The following is a 25,143-nucleotide window of genomic DNA, read 5'->3' on the forward strand; positions in this document are numbered from 1 at the left end:
TCACCAGTATGGTTGCTAGTGCTTGTTAAACACCTTGTGAACCAAAACTGCTGTTATTCGTCTTGTAAAAATGAAATATATACACCATCTATTTTGCGTAGCTGAGTAAACTCCACTTTGTTCAAACTTTATTAAAATACCATCAAATGTTTTTTTGTTGTTGTTAAAAAAAGTTGAAATGACATTCTAACCCCACCTGCCTGCTTTGACTTAGCACACACCTCCACCTTCCCTATTTTAAAGAACCCAGCATCCATGGAACATAGTGTTCATTATACAAAATACAGCCTACTATCACTGAGAAAAAAAGGTGCTTCACACAAAATGGTGTAAGTTGTTTTTGGTGTAAAGACCTTGAAGAAATTGATGAGCTGAAATGCTTAATGAGGTGCTAGAAAGAAAACAAAATGAGCTCTAACATTTGGGTTGAATTCACACAGCTTAAAAAAATAAAATAAACATTGCTCCACATTCAATCTGTTTATTCCATGAAGTTATGAACGCTTTTACCCCAGGAAAAGAGTGAAATTAAGTATAAGCCCATAGACGTTAGAGCTGAGGGCCAATGTTTTCAAGTTATTCTATTTGAATTTTGGGCAAACTATCATCACAGAGCACCCAGATATATATGTATATATATTTTTTTAAATAGTACAACGTTAAAGCTGCAGTGTCCCACAATCATGGTTTATTTTACACTAAAAATAACTACTTGTGTCTATTTTTATACTATTATATGACTTTAGAAGAAAGGTTGATATTCTAGTTTATTTACATGCCCCAAGTAACTGTGCTTCCCTTTAAAAACATTTTTTTTTACTGCGATACCCAGCTATGGCCAAAAGTTTTGCACCACCCTATAGAATGATCTAATTTTGCTTCATAAAGTCGAATGAAACCTGCTGAATAATGTTAAGTTAACATATTGAATTACATACCGCTTTGTAGTTTTCCATATACTTAACGAAACACTGACAAAATTGAAAAATAAAAATCTAACATGAAATACCTTACTACTATTATAGCTTCCGATATCATTGTGTAGTTTCTCTGATTACACAATGTGAAATAACAGATCTAGATTATGTTCATACAGTTTTTTTTTTTTAGTTATGTCTCAATCCTAAAAGTCTAGGTGATGCAAAACTTTTGGCTATAGCTTGTCCAGCACAATGGTAAATGCATAGGAAAGAGAACTAAACCACAATAAAAGTGTTGTAAAAAACATTGTTAACCATGGTAAAGCACCATAAATACATGTTAAGAGCGCAGTAATGCAAATTGACTGTGGTGAACTTTTAGAAGGGTTGCATAAGGTCACTGTGAGTCAAACAGACTTTCATCAAGGAGGTAATAAATGATTATATATATATATATATATATATATATATATAAATATGTTCCCAAATTATGTTTTATCTTACTCTAATAACATCTTACAAGAAATACCTATAGACCTGATAGGTCCAAAATGGGTCTACTAAGATAAAAAGACCTTCATAAATAGGAACACTATTTTTTTAAGTTTATGGGACATTCATTACAACCTTCAAAAATGACCTCAAATGAACATATCAACCAGTGTGTCATAAGAGGGGACGTATAATTTAGCAGTTGGAAAACATCCACATTGTTTCATGTTGGTTAAGTCTCCAGATTTTGCACCACCTAGTTTGTAGAAACAGACATTTATGCCCTCACAGCATTTCACAGTACAGAAAATCAGGTATCATGTGTCAGTTTACAGTCTGTGAGCTTTCTTTGTTGTGAACCCATGTGTGTGCCAATATGAGAATATGCTAAACAACTCTGAAGATTTACAGAGTAATTTATTTCCCAGGCATCTGAACATCACCCAAATTCCAGAAGTTGTTTTTTTTTTTTGTTTGTTTTTTTGTTATCTATACTTGGAAGCAACATAATAATTCAGAACAGGAGGTCAACATCTTTAAGTGTCTGTTGGGATCATAACATGAATGTGAATTCTATTTTACAAGGGTTTGTTGCTTTTAGTGACACTGGCATTTGCACATAATTATATATATATATCATTCTCTGTTAACATTTTGCTCTAGGATGATTTCTGATTCTTTTTTTTTTAAATGTAAATTGAAACAAAAGAATGTCTCTTGCTTAAAAAACATGGTTCCCACTGAGAACACACACCCAACTAACATTACTTGAGAGACAGAATTATACATCTTTGGAGGAAAATAAGCTCTCAAAGATTTTGCCCTCCTGGTTATAGTCCAGTACGCTCTAGATATAGCTGAATTCCATTAAAACACATTTAGAAAAAAAAGCATTTACAAACTGTCATCAAGAGAACAAATAACTAGCCATCGAATGTAAACTTCAACTACAATTCTTAATTATCTCCAGGCTGGCACTAGTGATAACATAGTTTGGCACATTTTAATCCTCCTCTTTTATATAAGCACAAACAGCTGAGATACTAGTGGAACAGGTTTTATGCAATTATGGATGACAAACAAATTTGAATTTATTATCTTTTAACACTGTATCATCATAAAGAAAAACTTGGTATAAGTGAAAAAAAAATCGATTTCAAATATCTACATCTAAAAGTTTAGGCAGTGAAAAAGCACTTAATTGACAAGGAGAGGGAATGATGTTCTGTTAACTGCCTGGAACTGCTTAAAACGTCTGTTTAATTGCCACAAACAAATTCACATTATCAGAACGAACAATACTGCTAAATAGCTGTTAAAACATACTTTTCTTAGGAAAGGAAAGGTTGTTAATTCATACATCTTTCCAATTTCTTTCTTTTTTTTTTTTTTTAAACAGAAACAGAAACAATATTTAAGCCACTGATGACTGGACAGTGGCATCAGTGTAATATACACAATGCACTTGCATCTCTGTAATGTACATCAAATACTTTACAATGAAGCATTAACAAAGCAAAAAAAGTAAAATTAGAGAAAAGGCTAAAAGTATCTTCCCGAACACAAGAAACTTCAAAATGCAAGTTGAAGCGTTGATTCACAATGAAGTAAAGATAACCAACAAAATGTGAAAAGCCGTCCCCATAGCTTGTGTAAACAGTTCATTTTCTTGTGCTTGACATACTTATCTTTCTAGAGTCCCATCTGTTTACTCTCTTGCCATCTTCAACATTCTAGCTACCCACAACAATATTTATGTCTTGACTCAAAGGTCAAGGTTTTCACTTCCCACTAAATTAGCACCCTCTGTCATCTTTCATTTATTCTTTTTTTCTTTACGGTTTACCCACTATATCTTCCTTTTTCATCTCCTCAGATTTGTTAAAAGGAGCCTTTCTATGGATCAAGCTTTGACAAACTAAACTTGCAGAAAAATGTCTTGTGGTATGCATGCACATGCACGGTCCTCCTGTGGTCTTTTGCTTGCGGACGTGTGTCCTAAACCCAGGAGTCTGGAGAGGCTGGATAGTGGCTCGTTTCATAGTTTAGTTCGCTGTAGGGACGAGCAGCTGAATAGAAGTCCACATAGTTGCCGGTTGACTTCAGTCCCAGATGCATACTGTAGTCAGTGGCGGGCGGAGGGCGGTGATGCACTTGATCCTCAAAGAATGAGTCTTCGTAGTTTCTGGTGGAGTTCTGAAACGGCGGATATGTCTCATAGTCTTTCCTGGCGCTGTCTTGAGGGAGAGGCTGAGAAGAAATGGAAAAATAAAAAATGTTCACATCAGCTACACAGATAATTCCTCTTTCTTTAACTAAACTACCAAATGGCTTAGTTGTCTGTGTGGATTTTATTTAAGGGGAGGGGGACAGGTCGAATGCACAGGGGGCAAGTGCCAATTCTCACTTTCCAGAGGGTGGAAAAATCCTGCTTAGTTCACTAAAATGCCATGCTTATATGCAACAATTGCTGCATGGCGCTTCCAGCTGTTTGAGCTAATAGCATACCATTTTGCTTAGTATTAGTACTGCTGTGTGGAATGAATACAGAGGAAAGGATTACAGACTTTAAACTGGCATTCATGTGATGTAATGGAAGGGCTTTAAAAGGGTTTAACATTTTTTACTTGAGCAACTTTATTTCTTACTCTTTTGGCACTACTACTAAAAGCCAGAACAGCTTTCATTAAGAAGCACACACATAATCTACACTTCATTATGTAGCCATTACCTGGTTGTGTTTGATTTCTTCACTTGGGTTAACATAAGAATTCCGGAACAATGTTGATGTTCCACTTGAGACTTGAACTGGTAAAACATAAAGAGAGAAAAAGAAAGTGGGAGTTAGGGTTCTTGGTTAGTATTCTGATGATTATAATTTATTTCAAAGAGATTCCATTTAACACCATTTCACAGTAAAAGGTTTAAAAGTTTTCTAAAGGAACTATTCCTCTTTAGTTTTGTTTACAGGACATTTTTCCCTTCTACTTTTGGCTTGTTTTGATTCACAGTGACTTACATATGTGTGTTTGCACATGCAAACAGACAGACATGTGCACACACATGCAAGCAGATGAGGCAGCTCTGAAATTCCAGCAGGCAGAGACTGAATTTCACAACCTTTCACCACTGAGCATCAACTCCATTCAGCCCCTGGTGTAAGCCTGTCACACCTCACTAGATTGGTTTTGTTTTGAAATATTTAATTATTCTGACAGCTTTTATTTAGTTTTTTTTTGTTTTGTTTTGTGGTTTAAACAAAATGAAAATGAACCAGGCCATTAAAATAACAAAACCTGCATCAGCAGCCAATGCTCCATTAATTCCTAGTATACCAGAAAAGACACAGGTATCTATTTAATTATTCTAAATGGTGGCAGATCTGAATATCAAGAACATTAAAAGAAGGGGACTGAGAAAACTAACACCTCTTTTAAAGTATGATTACAGCTTTGGTCCTAATTTAATATTTAAAAGGTGGCAGTATTTATATCAACCACTGTTTAGAATTGCATAGACCCCACCTTCTTTAACACTATAAACTGCTGAAAGCACTCTGTGACTTGATGAAAGTTCAGGGAAGGGAGAATGGTTTATTATTATTCTATTGCACAGTAGCTCATTTCTATTTATCCAACATTACTTACCCAACACTAACACTCATATAATTGATGTAAACTATAGTGGAAGCTATTTCTTGGTGCATGATATGCATACTGTAAATATGCATTTATAAAAGGTGCACAGTAAGTGTTCCTGGTATAGGACAGATGTTTCAGAACAGAAGCCCTGTGCACCTGCTCAGTATGCTAACAAATCATAAATAATTGTAGCACTGTACATTGTGTCAAAAGATGAACAAAGGGATACTTAAAAATACACATCCTTGTTGTAAAGTGAGTTAAATTATAAGAGGTGTACTGTGCATATTGCACAGAAAGAGATGGTTGTGGTAAAGTTGTTGAAACCTGATCATCTGCACAACACAACAAGCTGTATAACTAAGCGAAAATAATAGATTTCTACTATAACTTCCTATATGGTTTCTGTTAGTACAAATAAAGCAAATAAAAAAGCAAATGAGTCTGGTTTTGACCAACCCTGAGGGAACTTGGTGGAATGGGAACAATTTTTATCCATCTCTTCAATATAGATCAGAGCTCTTTTGTTAAGAAAAAATAATTTGTATTTGAGTTCTTTACTGTGGTTATAGTGTTAATACAGTAGGTATGTTGAAGTTGAAACCTAAATGCCAGAACAAAGAAAGTCATCATTATGCTGGTAAAGATCCGGGGACATAACAGTCCAGATTCTGTTTATAATTTACTTTAATTTTTTTTTAGGACAAGAGAGTGTAATTAGTTCTTAACTTTTTTTTTAATTGAAGAAAAATGAAATACTTTTTCTTATTTAAATATTAAGTGCCTCAAAACAAAATTGCCAATAACTATGTGTGCTTCATGAGAAAACAGCCTCCGACTATGAATTATTTGTGCAATGCTAACTCGCACATTAATTCCTACCTGCCATGGTGTCTTTCCTGGAAGTGTGCTCTCCTTTGTTACCATGGTAACTTGCATTTGTTCCAGTCGACTCGTAGTCTGTCTTCCTTTCCTTGAGGCTGATCATCTCTCGAGGGGAGGCTGGGGCACTTGCTGCACAACAAGGAAACACACAGACATTCAGAACTATCGTTTTCCATCATTGATTCTGGACGAGGTTCAGTCTCCTCACCTCTGTGTGTCACCTTAAAACCAGGAACGTGCTTTAGTGCATGTGAGGTGATTAAGGGGAACAAAGAATGACGTAATGTTTGCTTTTTTTTATTTTTTAAGTACAGGTTGCCACCACCAGGGGGTACTCAGAGGCACTCTGAGAATCAGCAGGCTGCAAAGAACAGAACTAACTCTGTTGATGGAAAGTTTATGGGATCAGCAACATTCCCCTAGGCCTTCTGCTTCTATTGGTGTCCATCTTCTCCTGCAGAAGCTAACTGGCTTAATCTAGCCCCTAAGGGCTAAGCAGGGTTTGCTTACCCTCTGTACAGGCTGCCAGCATGCACATAAAACTTCACATAAAACTACAGTCAATTCTTAGCCAGGATTAAACCAAGACCTTTGAATTGATAGTGTAGATGTTTGATCTAATCACTAGGCATGTGGCTGCAGCGTGCTGCACCAAACATTCCGTTTTACAAATTTAGTTATGTGCATTCTCTACTCCCCACCCCCAGTTACACTTTAACTACATATGCAAATTCTAATGTAAATGAATTTAGAACTAAAATTTGATTTATGCTGCAGGTATATCGGACTGATTTTGTTTTTCCTATGAGGGAATCTACATTAGAACGGTGCTCATTTTTTCTTCCAAGTTAACTGTGAGGAATAGCATGCATTAGATGCCATCCTCATAATGAATTTACCACTGCACGTAAGGTTCTACAGCATGTTATAACTGTCATGGGATTTTATCTTGAATAAACACAGATAGTTATTTCCTTTTTATTCTTTTAACATGTCAGGTCTAACATATTCTTGAAACCTAAATTGGAAAATAATTGTGTTTGGTTATTTTTAATATTACATAAAAAAAAATTAAAAAAAATAAAAAAAAACTTTAAGGAAAGAATGAAGTCTTCAGCTCAGCCATTCATGCTAATTTTAGTTTGCCATGCTTTGCCATACTTCTCTAAGATTCATCATGCCTACCTATGCTTCATCACTATGCTTTATACAATACTTTATTATGCATTTATAACAGTATACTTTTAGTGTCGCTTTATCTTTGACATGGATTTCACTAATCAGGCTCAAGATAATTTTCTTTGGGTGTGGCATAATATGCATACCTAGAGTATATATACAGAAAATGTCAAGCTTCATTGAAACAATACATTGTAAGCTAACCTTTTTATATACATTTTAAATGGTTTTGTATGTACAGAGAGAAAGCTAACAGTTTGGTTTGCACTTCAACCTCAGATTTGAAGTCCCTTGTTTGACTAGAAAGGGCTCCTAGCTTTAAAAGTAAACTGCTTTTCCCAGGAAACCTGAGGCATGAAATGCTGTGTTTTCTTTGTGGACTGAGCAATGACTTCTGTGACAAATGTATTTTTGATAGCTGATAAAATTATAGCAAAAGTGTTGTTTCTGCGCTCTGCACTCGGTGCCATCTGGGATCTCTATATCTACAGCTGGAATGTGAATGCGCTGGTTACTAGGTTACTCGTCATTTTTCTGCTTGTACAGCAGTCTTATTTGAAAATAACCACTGTCTGAACCCTTTCTGTTGCAGTGGGATTCAAGATATGTAGGACTTCGGATGCAAACAAATGTTCTGTATCATTTTAAAACCAGTGTTTTCTGCAGCATTGAAAGAGAAAATGTGTGCTTAGTAAAGCCAGTGTTAACAATTACGCTTCACGACAGGATTTTGGCTACTGTCTTTTTAACAAAATAATGCTAACCTTATGCCAAGGCTTTCATTTTGCAGTTAAACAAAAGCTGCAATGTACCAATGCTGTCCATTAAATAGGATTGCAAAAACAACACCAGTCATGTCATCTTTTGGTTTCTCAGCAGTACCTTCTGATGGCTCCTGTATTATTTCTGGAGACAAGCTAATGAATAAAAATTATACATTATATATATATATTATGTATTATTTGCTGAACCATAACCAGATAACTTATTTTTCTCTGAATTAGCTGAGCCCTGAAACTTCACATGTTTTTTGCCACTGAACTAAAAACTCTTCATCAATAATCTACATTTTAAACTAGGTCTTAATAACTGTAATTGTTTTAATGTCTTTACATTTCTATGACACCATAAGAATGTAAGAAACTTTAGAACGACCTCCAACTTTTCCCAAGAGTCGACATACTGTACTGCTATTATTATTATTATTATTATTATTATTATTATTATTATTATTATTATTTCTTAGCAGACACCCTTATCCTAAAGACAGCTATACACCAAATGCGATGCAATTTTTCATCGGTTGACAAGATACTTTCGCAGCAACATGACCATACACAACTCGACACAGATACGATGTGACAGATTTGAAATCTGCCAGATCTATAAAACTATAAAAAATTGCTATTCACAAAGCTACGATCAAGACTGTTACATATTTGTCAACACGATGTGGAAATTATGAGTGTCTTCTCTGATAGTATATGAGCTTATCCAGTTCCTTCAAAATGGACTCTCATATATTATCTTTCAAATCTGTACCTTTATAATTACGATGATGTTTGTCATAAAACTCTGGGTATTTTACCATGGCAAGTATTTTTTCCTCCCCCATTTTGGATACTGCTTCACCCTGCTGGACCACATGCATTGGAACTGTTCTCTGATTGGATCAATTCCTAGTTGTCACACAACAAATCACAAAAAGCTGCAGTGTGGAGTAGTGGTTAGGGCTCTGGACTCCTGACCGGAGGGTCATGGGTTCAATCACAGGTGGGGGACACCACTGCTGTACCCTTGAGCAAGGTACTTTATCTAGATTGCTCCAATAAAAACCCAACTGTATAAATGGGTAATTGTATGTAAAAATAATGTGTAAAAAATAATGTAATTGTATGTAAAAATAATGTGATATCTTGTAACAATTGTAAGTCGCCCTGGATAAGGGTGTCTGCTAAGAAATAAAAAATAGGATTCAGTCCTATTTATTGTACGGTGTCGCTCCCACTTTGCCTGTGGTGTCGCCTGTGGTGTGACAGACACTTATCAAAAGTATAGGCTCGCTTCACTACACATTTTCGCTTGTCGCATCGCATCTGGTGTGTAGTAGTCGGCTATTCCGGCCTCCCTTATGAGCTCAGCTTTGAAGTGCTGCTCTCCAGAATGCCAGTGTATTTATTAATCTGCTTTAAGGGACTTGGGACTCTGATGCAGCTTTCAGTCTTCGTTTTTACTGATAATTCTTTGATTGGCTTTTAAATTTGTAACATAGCTCTACTCCACATATATCCTGTTCTGCACTTTATGTCTTCTGATCTTTTTCAGTTTTCGATTTTATGCTGTTCTCTGCTCCTTTCACATGACCTTATACAGTAAGTGCCCTTGGATACCGTTGGAAGTCCTTTTAACCACCTGGGATCTGACTGATTTCGCATTCACATTGCCACAAAGCTGCTTTAACAGACCTGACTCCAGAACACGGTCTTGGAGAATGTTAAAACCTGGCTTGCATCAACTTTGTGTGTGAAAGTACCTTGATCTCATAGTGGTCTACTGACAACAGAAACAGTGATATGGTTAGGGGCACTGGGGACAGACAAAACTCACATGAAGGGATTTTGATTTGTAATGTCCTGTTTGTGTACACGGTGTGTGAGGTGTTTTGTTATTTTTTTTTTGGGGGGGGGGGGTCAATTAATCTCAAATTGATGAGTGGTCCCTCATTTTACAGCAAAAAAACATAAAGCATGACTACTTACAGGTGGACAGAAAACCCATATATCCACAGTATGTTAAATGGGTTTATGTATGCACGGTAACAAAGTTTCATAAAAAAATTGCACGAGCCAAGATGCTGGTTCCTAAGGTAGAGTATAACATCAATTAGCCAGGATAATAACAAGCCAAAACTCATTAACAAATAGGACAATAAAGAACACAATCTAAACTCTAATAGCCATTAACTTGTGGTAATGAATGTCTGTGCCAATTGGATGACCAGTTCTCCAGGTATATCTAAAAATGTATGCATCCCATAAATATGAGCACCATATCCCTGACGCCAGGGATATGTATCACCACTGGGCACATAGTACACTATGTGAACAATGTTGACCCAGGGGACACAAATGGAGATTAGATAAAGGGGCATTCAGAACAGAAAATAGGAGATCCTTTTTTACACAGAGAATTGTGGGAGTCTGGAACCAACTCCCCAGTAATGTTGTTGAAGCTGACACCCTGAGATCCTTCAAGAAGCTGCTTGATGAGATTCTGGGATCAATAAGCTACTGATGACCAAATGAGCAAGATGGGCCGAATGGCCTCCTCTCATTTGTAAACTTTCTTATGTTCTTATGTTCTTAAATGCATTGTGCTAGAATTTCCTTGACTGCTTGATTTGTTGTCTAGGACATCACACTGATTGCGAGAGTTCTAGAGTAATGTGTCACTTACCTGAACGATTGTTGGGAGATGTTCTGACTGGGGAGATAGAAGGTGTGCGGGAGGAGGAGTATGGTCTCTGCCTGTCCCTCTCTATTGTAGAAGAAGAGCCAACAAAATGATATTGTGAATATCCATCCTGCAAAAGAATGCAAACAATTACACATGAGGTTACTCATTATGATTTTCTTCCTCGAGTTTAGTATGCTTGAGATTAGAATAAAAGCTAAATACAGTATAACCAACACTTAAAGGGCAATTTGGTATGGGCCAGATTTATCCTAAATAATGTGTTCTTGTGGTTCTTTAGATAAACTTTGTAGTATCACACTGCACCAGTTGGATGGAAAAACTATTTGCACTATCTTAGTGTTAGATCAAATGTGAGCAGAGTTGCAGGGGGACAAGTTCTTGGTTACACTCTGGCGTACCTGATGTACTGAGAGTTTAGGCATGATTCTGAGTTAAACTGAGGCCACATGGGTGCTTAAAATTTCACAGTTTAAAAAAAAGTCACCAGGATCTTATGATTGTAACTAAAAAATAAAACAATAAAAAATAACACTGCCTTTACAGAAACCCTAGCAGAACCATTAGCAGACCGCAGCGTTACCAGCAATAGCAACACAATGTATTTGGAACAAACATTGCACAGTAGTACCAATATTGCAGCATGCTGGTGCTGATGTGGTAATGCAATGGATAGGCAGCGTGTACTGGTTCATACCATTGTTAGAGAAGCTATATCTAATTTGTTAGGCGTAGCCTCTCTGCCAATGTCATTACAACACAGCTGTGTTACACTCACAGCCAACTGATACCAAACTGGAAGGGATTTGTAAAGTGATTTTGATGCATATCTGTTATCTATGTTGTGTAAACAGAAAATCTAATAGCCTGCAGATGCACACTGATAATTCCAATTATGAGGAGGGGACATGTATCGCTTACTTGAGCACACAACAGATAATCTATGTGTTTTATCTACACCTGGAACTGGCACTGAACAATCACAAACACAGATGATCAAAGTAAGATATTCTTGCTTGATACTAGGGAAGTTAAAACAAATGCAATCCAACAAAACAGTTGTTGATAACACTGGGAGCAGGGAAAACCATGCACATAAATAAAGAAGAAACAAAAAGTAAATACAAAGATGACACAGACATCTGGTTATTGCATGGATACTATGCTGCCATCCAGAAGGCCATATGTTAACTTAATTGCCTGTATATTTGTTCCTGTTGTCTTGCATTATTTTATTGTTATTGAGGTGGCTGGGTGAAAAAAGCTGAATTCATCCATAATTTATTTTCAAATAGAATAGCCAATTTATTTGGGGAAAATGCTTGACGAGAAGTAACACAAATCAAAAAAGCTCTATAACAAGTAATAAAAGCTGCTTTGCTTTTAAGAGCAAGGGTAGCCCTTTTAAATTAAGAACCTAAGCAAACAGTACCCAATAAGTGGGACACTTTCACTGGAATATTTCAGCTTGAGTGCAGTGCTAATGAAATTGAATTAAAGTGATTTAGATACCTGAAGATACACTTGTGCGCGTGTCAGTGAGAGTAATGGTGAGTAAATGTGTTTCAAAAACTCATTACCTGCAATTGGCAACATCCATGAACACAGACCACAGGCAGTTTAACAAAATTAAAGCAAATTTTAATTAAACTGAAATTTACAGTTATTAGGGGTAGATTACACATTTAAATTGTATTGCCTTATTTAACAGATGACTGTGATGCTCTTTAAAAAAAATTACACACTTAGGGGGCTCCCAAGTGGCGTATCCAGTAAAGGCGCTCCACGTGGAGTGCAGGATGCGCCCTATAGCCTGGACGTTGTAGGTTCAAGTCCAGGCTATTCCACTGCCGACTGTGGACAGGAGCTCCCAGGGGTGGCGCATAATTGGCTGAGCGCCGCCAGGGGGGGTTTTAGGTCAGCCAGGGTGTCCTCGGCTCACCGCGCACCAGCAACCCCTGTAGTCTGGCCGGGTGCCTGCGGGCTTGCCTGTAAGCTGCCCAGAGCTACATTGTCCTCCGACGCTGTAGCTCTGACGTGGCTGCATGGTGGGTCTGCAGTGTGAAAAGAAGCGGTCGGCTGATGGCACATGCTTCGGAGGACAGCGTGTGTTTGTCTTCGATGCTCCCGAGTCAGCACGGGGGATGGTAGTGGTGACCTGAGCCTAAAAATAATTGGCTGCTCTAAATTGGGAGAAAACAATAAAAAAAACAATTGGCGACTACTAAATTAAAAAAAAATAATAAATAAAAAAAATGACACACTTTCTCTCTAATTTTGTGTTATTAATACAACCGGGAGTCATCCTATTCTTTGGTGTCAGCAAATCATGTTAAGCTAAGCTTTGTTTAGGTTTTGTTTATTTTGTAATTAAAGAAAGATGCAACGGAGATAACTGATTTTATTAATTATACAATCCATAGTAATGTTGCCCAGGATCTTGCTTTCACTTCTGCATCTAACCACCCAAAACGGAGGTACATTTCTGACAGGAGTCAACCAGGGCTGAGTGAGGGGTACCACTGATCCCAGAAAGACTACAGGGCAATGCTGGGCTTGTCAATGAATTCAATACTTTTTGCTAAAGCCCCATATTTAAGCAATTGGACAAAACCACTGATTACAAGGAGGTTGTAGCCTCATAGACTCAAAGAACCCCTTGTTGGTTCAACAAATACTGTACAATAAAGTACTTGGGGTAAGTACAATACCAAGGTATGAAAAAGAACTAACAAAAACAGAAATGAAAGGAACATGTTGAAGTTTTGTGTAAGCCTGTCTCTGAAAGCAATGCAGTTGTGGTGTATTGACACTGTTTAAAGTAAGTTAATTAAAACAAGAATAGAGGTGGACATTTTTTTGTGATAATGTCTTTGTTTCAAACCTTTTCATTGCTACAAACATTTCGGAACATTTTCTAGAACCTTCTACATTTACATGTTCTAAAGGTTCGGTTAAAAAAAATTGCGTACTGTAACGCTAGGTATATTAACCAGAATGATTATAAAAGATATGATTGTGTCACAACAGATAGATTTTTTTTTTCAATCAAATGTTTATGCATGACACAGGCAAAACAGACAAAAGTCATTTTGTTATTTATTATTTTTTTTTATTATATGTTGAATAAAAACAAATGTTGCCCTAATTGAGTGTATTTAAAGATGCTTAACACTAAAGTAACTAAAAGCCAATGCAAAAGATTTGCACTAAACTGCTGTATGTTAGTACCATACTCTACCAGATTGGTTTCATTATGACAATTCCCACACAATCACGAAAGAAGTTGCACAATCCAATGTTTATTTAGTGCATTGCTGGCAATACATGTCTTCTAAATTCAAGGTAATGTGTTTATAAGAAAGGCTTCAGTCTTCTGCATTCAGCATTCCTTTGAAGACAGAAAACGAAGTCACCTTTCTATACTTCACCTTTTATTTTTCAGAAAGATTAAACTATTTCTATGTGTGTGGCAATGTGCCCTGCCCCTGTGTGTATTTTTGTGTTTTATGTTGTATGTTGCTTGTGTTAATGTTGGTGTATTGTAGTTGGTACACAGGATACAATGTGAGTAATGAGCACGAGTGTTTAAAATGTATAATTGTATTTAGGCACGGGGATTGCACTTCACTTCACGTGCATTTAAATTATTTAATATGTGAGCACGGGGTTGCACAGAATTAGTTCAGGTGCTGGGATTCAAGTGAATAATTAATTAGTAATTGAATCCTGGCACAACAGTATATATAGATGCACAAAGCACTCACTTGGGGTTGGTGTGCGTGTGGAGAACGGGTGTGGAGAAGAGGTAAAAACTAAAGAGAAAATAATTGCTACGGCGTGCTGGAAGCACCAGCACTGTACTTGTTTGTCTGTTCGTCCACTTGTTTGTCTGTCTGTTTATTGTCTGTTTGTTTTGGCTACTGTGCCATTTTATTTTACAAAGTGTTTTTGTGTTTGTTCAAACCTTTTATTTTTCCGTAATTAATAAACCGCGCAGCAGCGCTTTCAGTCACTATTTAACTCGCAGTGCTGTGTGTTCATTTCCTGGTTCTGACGACACCACTCAGCCAGACTGTCACAATGTATTATATTGAATACAGTTCAAAGCTAGCCAGCATCAATTACATATCTTTTTTTTTTTTTTGCAATTACACTGCTGTTTTCTTTAAACCCTGTTGGCAAGGTAAATCAGAGGTTGTTATGCAACTACAAGGCTTTTTGCAAATAATTACATTGGACAGGTACAGTCATTTGAAACCTAGAGTTGCAGAGCAAAACTACATATAATTATTTTAAAGAGTACACAAAAAAAATACCTTCAGCAGCTTTGGGTTTTGTTGTCTCACTTTAATCATTCTTTTGTGACTATGACAAAGCATTCCTTTGTATTCTTATAATGTATTCTCAGCATAGTTCCGTTCAGTGCAAAAATAAGGTATGCATTATGCTTCATATTGAATATACAACAAAGTAAAAGTATCAGCATTTAAAAAAAAAAACAATAACAATAACAATAATAATAATAATAATAATAATAATAATAATAATAATAATAATAATAATAACTGGGGGGCTGTTGAATATCTTTAAAGAGGGAGAAAGGTCAATTTGTTAAAATATAGTAGAATTTTGGCATTACGTGGTCATATTGTAAATTGTTCATTTGACCAAATACTTTGGGGCTACTGCATATTCGTATGTGCCCGTCATGTTAATTGTCTAATGGGGAGTTAAATACATTTTTGTAGGGTTTGCCCGTTTTCTAATTTTTTAAGTTTCTATTTTAGTTTAAAACCTCCTGCAGTAATGTGCTCTGATCCTCTGAACACTATCAAACATCTGATGTTGTATAGTCCTTGTAACAGTTTGTGCATTTCAATACGGCTCTAAGCTCACTGTATGTTTTTACTTTGTTTTAGACACAAAGATGTTTGCACACTGAATGGAAGTTTATAAATGCATTGTCTAAGCCACTTACTTATTTACAAAAACAAATAATCAATGAACACCTAATCTTACACTTACACTGTAATCAGGTTTAGCTACTGCACCATGTAATCTGACACTTATCTACACAATACAATGTGTGTAAGAAAGCCTAACTGCTTAGAGGGGTAAATGCATTTTATTGAATGGTTTTCAGTCAAGGTTACAGTGATAATAAAATAAAGGAAAACAATTGCAGACTTCCAAAGCATCAATAACACAGACATCATTATGCCCATGCAGTTTTTAAACGGAAGGCTATGACCTATTGTCATCTCAGTTGTGTTTAATATAAAGGCATGTTCCAATACCAACCTGTTTCAACTAAGGGGCATAAATCCTGTGCACTGGCAGGATAATGTTGGTGTTAAAAAAACATTCAGGGGTGTAGGATGCAGGATACAGAGGTGTGTCATTTAACTTGGCTATAAAAACAGATCCAAACATTGTAGAAACTGCATTTGGTAAGGCGGGTTGTTTTTTAAAAGACAGCGTCACAGTTGCTCTTATACAGCACACTGGGAAGATTCACGTTTAAAATACAACAACACAACATACTTTATAAACAAAATATACTATATCACACCAAAAAAGTACATCAAACACAACTGTAGACTATCAAAGTATAAATACTGTTTATTGCGTTTTAATTAGTTATAATTAATATAATAATAATAATAATTACAACCTCCTTTTCCATGCGCCTACAAACCTGGGTTTTTGTGAATTAGTAATAAAGGCTTCAGAGTTAATGTAAAATCCTTGTAGCGAGAACACCTGCCTTTTCCAATAAATGACAAGAAGAAAACATAATAGAAAAATCCTATTATGCGACACAAACAGCTAGCAATAAAGATAAGAAATATTTTAGCTTGGGGAGTTACTCTAATCTGTTAACTCAGCATGGAAAAGAGGTTTCATATTAGATTCTGCAAGTCCAGTAATGGCCAGATCTTGAAAAAAAATGTTAAATCACTCATGGCTGCTGGTAAAATATTCATTTGGTTTGTGCATTTTTAAAGAAATCCACCTTCTTTCCTTTGCTGTCTTCCACAACAAAACCCTTATGGTCATGGACACATTCTTCTGGGGTTTTTTGTGTGTCTAGGCATTTTTCTACATTTTGCCACAATTTACAATTCTGTTTTAAATTCTCACTATCTAACTGTAATATAGCATTAAATCCCACGAATAAGCCATCTACTGTAATTGTAATCTCGTTTTAAATCTCGTGAGCGGAGTCTCCAATACAAATATAGAATTTGCTGCCACTCAGTAGTTGGGGTGGGTTTAAAGTAATCCGAATGAATCTGATAGATACGAGTCAGGAAGCAGGGACATAGCACAACTGCATGGAAAGGTATTTGTGTGTGTTTTTTAAGTAGTTTTTTTTTTTTTTTTAAATAGGAAAGCAGTGAAGTTAAAGTGAATTAAGTAACCATTTCCAGTAGGTTTTTCTGGCTGTACACCGATTTCATTTATTTTGTAATGGGGGTGTTTTATCAGTTTATTGGTTAAAACCGAAAATCAGAAGCCCTAATTATGATCTAGATCTGCATTGATTTTCATTGTAAATGTTATGATGTCCTCCCACACTATCATATGCTGCATGCAGTATATGTTATATGTTAATATGTTATATAACATATAAGTAGATATGCATGTTTTATTTATTTTTTTACTCGTGTAGTTTGTGTAAGAATGTGTTAGGGAATTTAACTTTTTTTTTTTTTTTTTACAAAACTGACTTTTGAATACACAGTACTTTCACTGCAAGATTCCTTCTTAATGAGGATTATTAGCGCAACACCTAGGCTGAATCCTCAATAAAAATGGTATCTAGTTCTGCTGCCGCAACATGAAATGTACAGCTCCTGTGGCTTCTGTTCCTGACACATCCTAGTACAAGCTTCATTAATTTTCAGAATGTCACCAGAAGATGATGCACATTTCACGAGAACATTTTTCATCTTGTCTGCTCAAAAGAAAAATATCTATAAAGACAATGAAAATAATGTGCAAAGAAAATAAATAGACCAACTGACTTCAGGATTTGCACTTTTTTCATTTACTTTCAAATGAGGCTATTTACAAAGTAAAAACATCAACATGAGTACACTGAAATTACACATGAATTGGTTTCTTAATATTGGACAATTAGTGCACTGTTGCTTTATTGTTAATTGTGTGTTCAACCGTCCTTGTAAAAACAATACATTTGGTGGAAATTAGGAGGCAATCTTGAGTTTTCTTTTCCTAAAGTAAAAATGTATGTTGTTATTTCATCTTTGAGGATTTCTTTTTTAATTTAAGATGGTACTCTAGGACATTAACATTTCACTCAGTTTCTGTTTGGTTATCTGTATCTTATATACACTACAGAATATTCAACACAAAAAGAAACTGCAATTTTTTTTGGCAGAAAATAAATGTAAATGGAAAAAGATATGGATTTATCAGCCATTTTGTTGATGAAACAATATTGTGATGGAGCTGTGACAGCCTGGAGAGACAGCTGACAGGAGGAAATATACCTCATTAGGGCTGGCAGGGGTTAGCCACCCTAGCTGACAGTATCCAGCTCTGTGTTTTCAAATGGAACAGGATGCTGGAGACACCCGCCCAAGGCTTCTAAGAATTTCAAGAGAAAAATACCCCTAGAGTCTGCAAGAGTGGGGGTGGAAGATGACTCAAGGTTTGACAACATGGTTAACGACTTAGGAAAGGAAACGGATATGAGAACGGAGAGTACTGTGCAAAGGACTAGCTCAAGATCTGCAGTTAGCAAAGACATGGAGCTCCAGGTTTGTGCCTGTGGCTGGAGCAAAGTGACAAAGGTTAGGGGTTTGAAGATTCATCAAGGGAGAATGAAATGCTTGAGGGAGAAGGGACAAGGGCCTCGCATTGATCAGTACTTTTTACGAAGTCAGTCAAGTCAGTCGAATGAAATCCAGCGATAGGAAACAAACCACAGTTCGCAGGATATCAGCAGCCCTGTCATAGATGAGAAGAGGACTTGCATAAACACAACTAGTGATGAACCTAATGATCCTTGTGAACCCGGTCAGATGAATCAGCGTAAGACAGAAAAGAACCTCAACGGGCACAAGTTAAATGGCCAAGAGCTTCTGAGAAAACAGCATGGGACATAGTAAACACGGATCTCTGTTTTGAGTTGGAAAGGTTAGGTGGAACAGTTGAAAAGAAACTGGATAAATTTGGGGATACCATCTATGCATATGGAAGCGAGAGGTTTGTAGTTGAAAGGAGAAAGTACAAACTATTCCCATAAAGTTGAGATGGCAGCAGGAGATTGAGTGCTTAGTTAGCAAAAGGAGGCAGCTGAGGAAGCAATGGAGGAGAGCAGAACAAAGTCAGAAAGAGGGACTCAATCTGTTACAAAGGGTCATAAAAGATAAGCTTGCAACATTGCGCAGAGCTGAGCACCTATGGAAATGCTGCAAAAAGAAGGAGCGTGCGAGAACTAACTTTTATAAAGACCCATTCAAATTTGTAAAGAAGTTATTCACCAGGGAGAAACATGGCACACAAAAGGCTAAGCTCCATGTGACATTCCTCCATTTAGCTTATGCATATGGTTCAGTACCACATGAACTTTTTTGGGCAGCATTTGATTTTTTCAGTGTACCGAGGACAATAACAAACTTTGTGAAAGCCTACTTTGGAGATTTGCAATTTTGTTTTTCAACTTCAGAATTCACCACTACATGGCAATGTCTAGAAATTGGAATAATTTTTCAGAGACATTGGATTCAGTGGTCAAGAGTTGTGATGCATAATGAAGAACTTATCTGAAGCAGCAGAGCGGAGCAGCAACTGGCTCTGGTTGAGACGAAAAGATTCTGGTTGGGGATCTTAAGCACAGTATAAAGAAAGCAACGTCAATGTAAATGAAGGTAAGTAAGCTGGGCTTAGATGAGTGGGGGCGGAGGGGGGTGATGCTGGGGCGCCAGAATCACTGTCGAGCCCATTTAAGGTGTCGTGGGCTAGTCGACGAAACACCAAGGATGGAAGGTGCCGACTTGTACCTCTTTGGGGTCTTCCCTACTCAGCTCAGTCCAGACGGTTGTCATGCTGATGCGCAAGGGAGGCCGCACTGTGGTTGATCCCTGGAGCCAGCATTGCAGCTGTTGTGTGTGCTGATGCGCCAGGGAGGCAAAATAGGCTGATCCCTGGAGCCAGCATTACACCAGCCAGCAACACCAGGCAGAAGGATATCTACATCATCAGATGGAAGGAAATGCAGATGGATCACATTAGTTTACAGTAAAAGAAGCTATGTCTTAGTTGGTGCTTATCTTGGCGAGAGCTGAGTCCAATATCAGCATGAAGTTTTAACACCTACTCTCATGTAATGGAAATCATAAATCAAGTATCAACCACGCAACAGGTTCCTGCTAAAATCATGGTTTGGTGCACAGTGCTCATACCAGCACAATTATCAATTGAATACATTGGATTGATCATGTTTATAGTATGTCAATTCAGGTGTCATCAATTAGTTTAATTAATTGAGTAAATCATTTAAATAAGCGGGAGCCATTAGGTTTCTTTATAGTTATATTCTGAGGACAGTATTAACTTTGCTGAGGCTCTTTATGTCAATTGTAGAGTTGCTCTTTAAAGTTAAAATATACCCCACAGCCCAGGAGATCTCTTTAGGATCAAGAGTACTCAAGCCTGTCTCCAGATCAGGTACCCTGGGTCTCTTTATGTCATCCTTCCTGTGAATCCTCATAGACTTTAAGACTTCCATTAAACTGTCTAGCTTCATTTGGTGCTGTCTTTCTCACTTAAGACATTCTACAAGATTTTAACTGACTTTAACTGTACTTAATTGTACTTTTTCTTTTTGTTTGTTTAAATCTTGTAAAGTGCCTTGGGATACTTGCTATGAAAGGCGCTATCTAAATAAAATGCTGTTGTTGTTGTTGTACATTTAATTTTTTTTACTGTCCTACCACACCAAAATCAAAACCCAATGTGTTTTACTTCCACTTTGCCTTGGCCCCAAAGCGAACCACATCCTGTGTCACCACAAACAACTTTTAAAAGGTTGAAAATACTTGTTGCTTAATTGGTATAACTTCTGATTGTGTTATGCACATATTTAGAGTTTTAACTTTATAGCACTACAACATCAATGTCTAGTAGGATTTTGGGAAGAAAGAGCACATGGCACTTTTTCATAGCAGCAAGCCAAGATTCATTAGGAGCTCTAAATACGTTTACACAAACTGAAAATGGGAAGGGTGTACCAAGAAAGGACAAAAGAGCATGGCTAACCAAAAAAGTAAAAAAAAATAAAATCTACATGAGATTTCCCCTTTAACCACCTTTGCTGTAGCCTAGAGATTATGGACAGGCAAAGATACAAGTGAGCACCATTAGGTCTATTACTGTACATCATAATGTTGATAAATGGTTAAGTTTGGCTCAGCATGGCTCACAGTTAAAAAGCAAAGCAACAGTATTAAGAATGATAATCAGATTAAGCGATTGACGAGAAGATAGACTCCATAACAGACTCCCCCTTTTGATTTCAACTTTCATCACATTAAATCGGAATTGACAGGCTTGAGTAGCAGTACTTACTTCTGCTTGTTCGCGGGATTTAACTTCTTGTTTTGCCTTAAATAACTAATAATCAATAACTAATAAAATCCTAAATCTGGTGCTTGGAACAAATCCTGAAATGATAATTTTATGTATGCTTTGAAATTTAGAAATGCTTTGAAATTCAGACTTCCGTTTTGGTAGAGCTGATCTGCATCGAAATAAAACAAAAGCAAGTAGCTTCAAAATGTGATTTTAATAGCTTTTCTTCACCTTCCCTTACAATGTTATGGTTTGTAATCAACCCGAGTGATTCTGGGTTTGAATGCTCCCATACTGAGTTACTTTTCACTACATCTGCCTTTACTTGGTTATCAGTTTGTTTTAGCTTGTTTGAAGTATCCTAAGTGTGGGACTGAGCAGCGTTCCACATTCTATTCAAAATATGTGGCATTGTGTCTTTTCAACTCTTGCCACACCTACTCTCCATATTTATATAGTATGTAGAGCAGGTATGGGTAGAGAAAAGACACAATATCACACCATATATATATATATATATATAAGGTATTGGCGGGGTCGACAGTTGAAAGGTCACATTGCCACATGATTTGAATGGAACGTGCAAGCCTGTTGGTGCCAGCACCTTGGACTTTCCTTATTAGCTCAAAGCTACGTAAAGGCAGATTTCGAAAAAAAATATTAATACCTTAACATAGCAAGAAACAAAACCCAGAACCATTCAGAGTGAGTGCAAACACCTTAACTAGTAAGCGGAATATGAAATAAGACATTGTTTTAGCCTCAAGTGGTGTTCCAATTATAATCTCTTACCTTCTTGTAGAGGCTACGCAGATCCCTGTATTGCCACATGCTGCTGAGGACCTGAGATGCTGCTTTCACCACCTTTGGTGAGTGCCTGTGGAACAAAAACAAAATACCACAACATAAGGCTGAAAACAATACAGCTGCCTCATTACAATATAATATATTATATAGATAATTCTACTCCACGCAATTAATATTTTCACCTTGAATCAGCTCTTTTTCATCTAAGCTTTATTTTCAGTATGGGCAAGTCTTCCTTCAAAGGGCCGACAACTTCATGTTTTTTTTAATCCTCCCTTTTCAATGTAGACATGCAGACTTCCCTATCAGCTAAACAACAGCAAACTAGCATTTATCTTAAGTCAGTACTTGTCAAATCAGTAATCCACAGAAATGCATATCACAGCAACAATCTACATTATACATTTTTAGAGACCAACATATCACTTTAGCAGGTGCTTCTTTTTTTGCAATGTGTTCTGCTGAGCAAATGACACAGTATCTATCATTGCATTTGAGCAATTAACCTGATTGTACCAAGGCCCCTTAATTAAACAATAGGGGTGACTTGCTATTATCAGAAGCAGTACTATGGTAAACAGGCTTTACAATACTGTACTCTTTGCTAAGCAAACCCTGCTGCTTGCTGAAGCAGCATCAACACTGATGGTTCACAGTCTAATCGTCCGAAAACTTTAAAGCAGCAGATCAGTTTTAACGATGAGGCCTACGAATAATACATCATAAGATTAATCAGCAAATGTCCCACTTGACAGTAGAAACATATATCAGGGAAGTTCTTGCCAGCCAGCTTGGAGGAAACAAAATAAAATCATTAAATCCATAATTATTTGAAACGGCCATCTCTAAACGGCCATATTCTTTAATTTAAATGCTTTCTAAATGACCATTTATTAATAATTTACGATTGAATAAGACCGTTCTGTTTGAGGAATTTCCCTGAAAGATTAACAGGCAATATTGTTTTTGAAGAAAAAGAAACAATTTGTATGTAATATTGGTTATGTACTATTTGGTTGGTTGGCTAGACTAGCTCCCTGTGCTGAAATGCTTACTGCATTCTAAATCTTACTCTAGTATCTTCATTATGTTTTTCAAAGACAGCATCCAGTTATATAACCTAAAGCAATCATTTGTCTTAGTATTGTCACAAAAGCAGTTTTAGATTGACCACATTAGTAACTGTACATCCCTGATTGGTGCTCAAGCTGTGTGGCACAACATAAGTGAAAATGTTTATGATTTAACCCTATTAATTCTTAATCAGCTGCTGAATTATTTTAACAAAAATGGACTGCCCAGGTTGATATTACATTGGTAATTCGTTTGACACATTGCAACAACACTAGCTTGGGTGGTTGCCAATAATTTTGGCAGAGAAGTCCACTTGAGCTAAATTAACTGAAATCAGTTTTGTCAAACAATAACAGTCCATCAGAACAAATAAATCACGTCTACGTTCTCCTTTTTTGGGAAACAAATGTCCCAGCAAAAGCATTCAAACAGTAGGGTTAACAGAAGTTGTTACCAAGACATTGAAGTATCACAGGAGAAGGGGGACATGCTTGTTTCTGTGAGTGCAGTGAAGTGTTGACGTCTATTAATTTCCTGCTGTTCAATAGCTCCCCAACACACACACACACACAGACACACACACACACATATATATATATATATATATATATATAATGACCGGAGGGTTGTGGGTTCAATCCCAGGTGGGGGACACTGCTGCTGTACCCTTGAGCAAGGTACTTTACCTAGATTGCGCCAGTAAAAACCCAACTATATAAATGGGTAATTGTATGTGAAAAAAAAAGAAAAGTGTAAAAAATATTGTAATTGCATGTAAAAATAATGTGATATTTTGTAACAATTGTAAGTCGTCCTGGATAAGGGCGTCTGCTAAGAAATAATAATAATAATAATAATAATAATAATAATAATAATAATAATAATAATAATAATAATAATAAGTATTCCTACACTAAACTGCATTAGAAACCTAAGGAAGCTGTACTTGACCGCTGAACACTTAGACAAACTGTCTAGCTTAAAAAAAGTGAAATGAAAAAAAAACCATAAACTTGCAAATTCTGTAAGAGATTTAAAATGTTTCTAATCAAAATAAAACCATGTTCATCAGGTAGTTGGTAGTTGTCTGTATGATAGTGCCTATGGCTTGAGCTTCCTGACAGTCAACTACCAGACGATATTGCCTTCCAATCAGGGTTCTACCCACATAAAACTTTCTCATAATAAAAGCATAGCAAATTGTAATAAAGCATAGTGAAAGCATAGTTAAGCATAGGAAAGCATTGTAAATCCCAGCTAGGCATGGTAAAACATATTTATAAACTATAGTAAAAACAGCATAATCATGAGAAAAGCATGATACAACTGCAAAAATACTGTGGTAGACGTTAAGCGTATTGCTTAAATAATGCAGTATTTTGGACACAGTAACTTTGTAATACAGTACAATTAACAGTATGTAATGCATTCTACAGTAGTACTTCAAAGTTGAGGAGTATAACACTTTTTCAAGGTACTTGAACTCCTATAGTAAAACAGTCAACGTGTAAATGTTTTTAACTACTGAAATGGAACAACATTTTATAATTATATGTTTTTAGTTAATGATATGAATATCAGACAAGCAAACTGAGCTAGTACTGAAATGTTGCACAAGGTATCCCTTTTTATTCTTAGATAGAGAGGAACATTGTCTTTTTAAGGCTTATGAATAATTATGAATCATGCGCCGCATGAACAAGCTCAACTAATTTTCACATCACAGCCAGTCATTGTTATAGTAACCAGAATACAATTATGGTCAGCAATGGTAACATATTTAACTATAATAGGTATGAATTATGAAAAAATATTTACATTGAAAATATGAATAAAATCATATATCCTTTTTGTAAATAAAGCCAATCTCTTTTTGTTGTTTATGATGCTTATCAAGATGGGAGCACAGAGTTCTGAATAATAATGTATGCTTGGTTTCAGGATTCTGTTTTTGAATTTCAAGAGATTCATCTCAGAATAAAGAAGTGTGAACTTTATGACACTGAGACTGTTTGAAATGGAATAATATCCAAAGGAGGGTGTCTTGTTGTAGCCTCCATGGG

At 36.4% G+C, this 25,143-nt stretch overlaps 1 protein-coding gene across 6 annotated transcripts in view; it reads right to left on the bottom strand.

Moving 5' to 3' along the window:
- Positions 1-465: 465 nt before the first annotated feature.
- ctnnd2a (catenin (cadherin-associated protein), delta 2a) overlaps positions 466-25,143 on the bottom strand; it is a 326,927-nt gene continuing 302,249 nt past the window's right edge. For all 6 annotated transcript variants that reach the window (XM_059017244.1, XM_059017243.1, XM_059017247.1 and 3 more), the window contains 5 exons: positions 21,992-22,076; positions 10,574-10,700; positions 5,936-6,067; positions 4,144-4,220; positions 466-3,662 (listed from right to left, as the gene is read on the bottom strand). In XM_059017244.1, the coding sequence (XP_058873227.1) occupies positions 3,411-3,662; positions 4,144-4,220; positions 5,936-6,067; positions 10,574-10,700; positions 21,992-22,076 (673 nt within the window). In that variant the 3' untranslated portion in view covers positions 466-3,410. The remainder of the gene's footprint in view (positions 3,663-4,143; positions 4,221-5,935; positions 6,068-10,573; positions 10,701-21,991; positions 22,077-25,143) is intronic.

Source organism: Acipenser ruthenus, chromosome 3 (assembly GCF_902713425.1).
Source record: "Acipenser ruthenus chromosome 3, fAciRut3.2 maternal haplotype, whole genome shotgun sequence".
Taxonomy (NCBI): Eukaryota; Metazoa; Chordata; class Actinopteri; order Acipenseriformes; family Acipenseridae; genus Acipenser; species Acipenser ruthenus.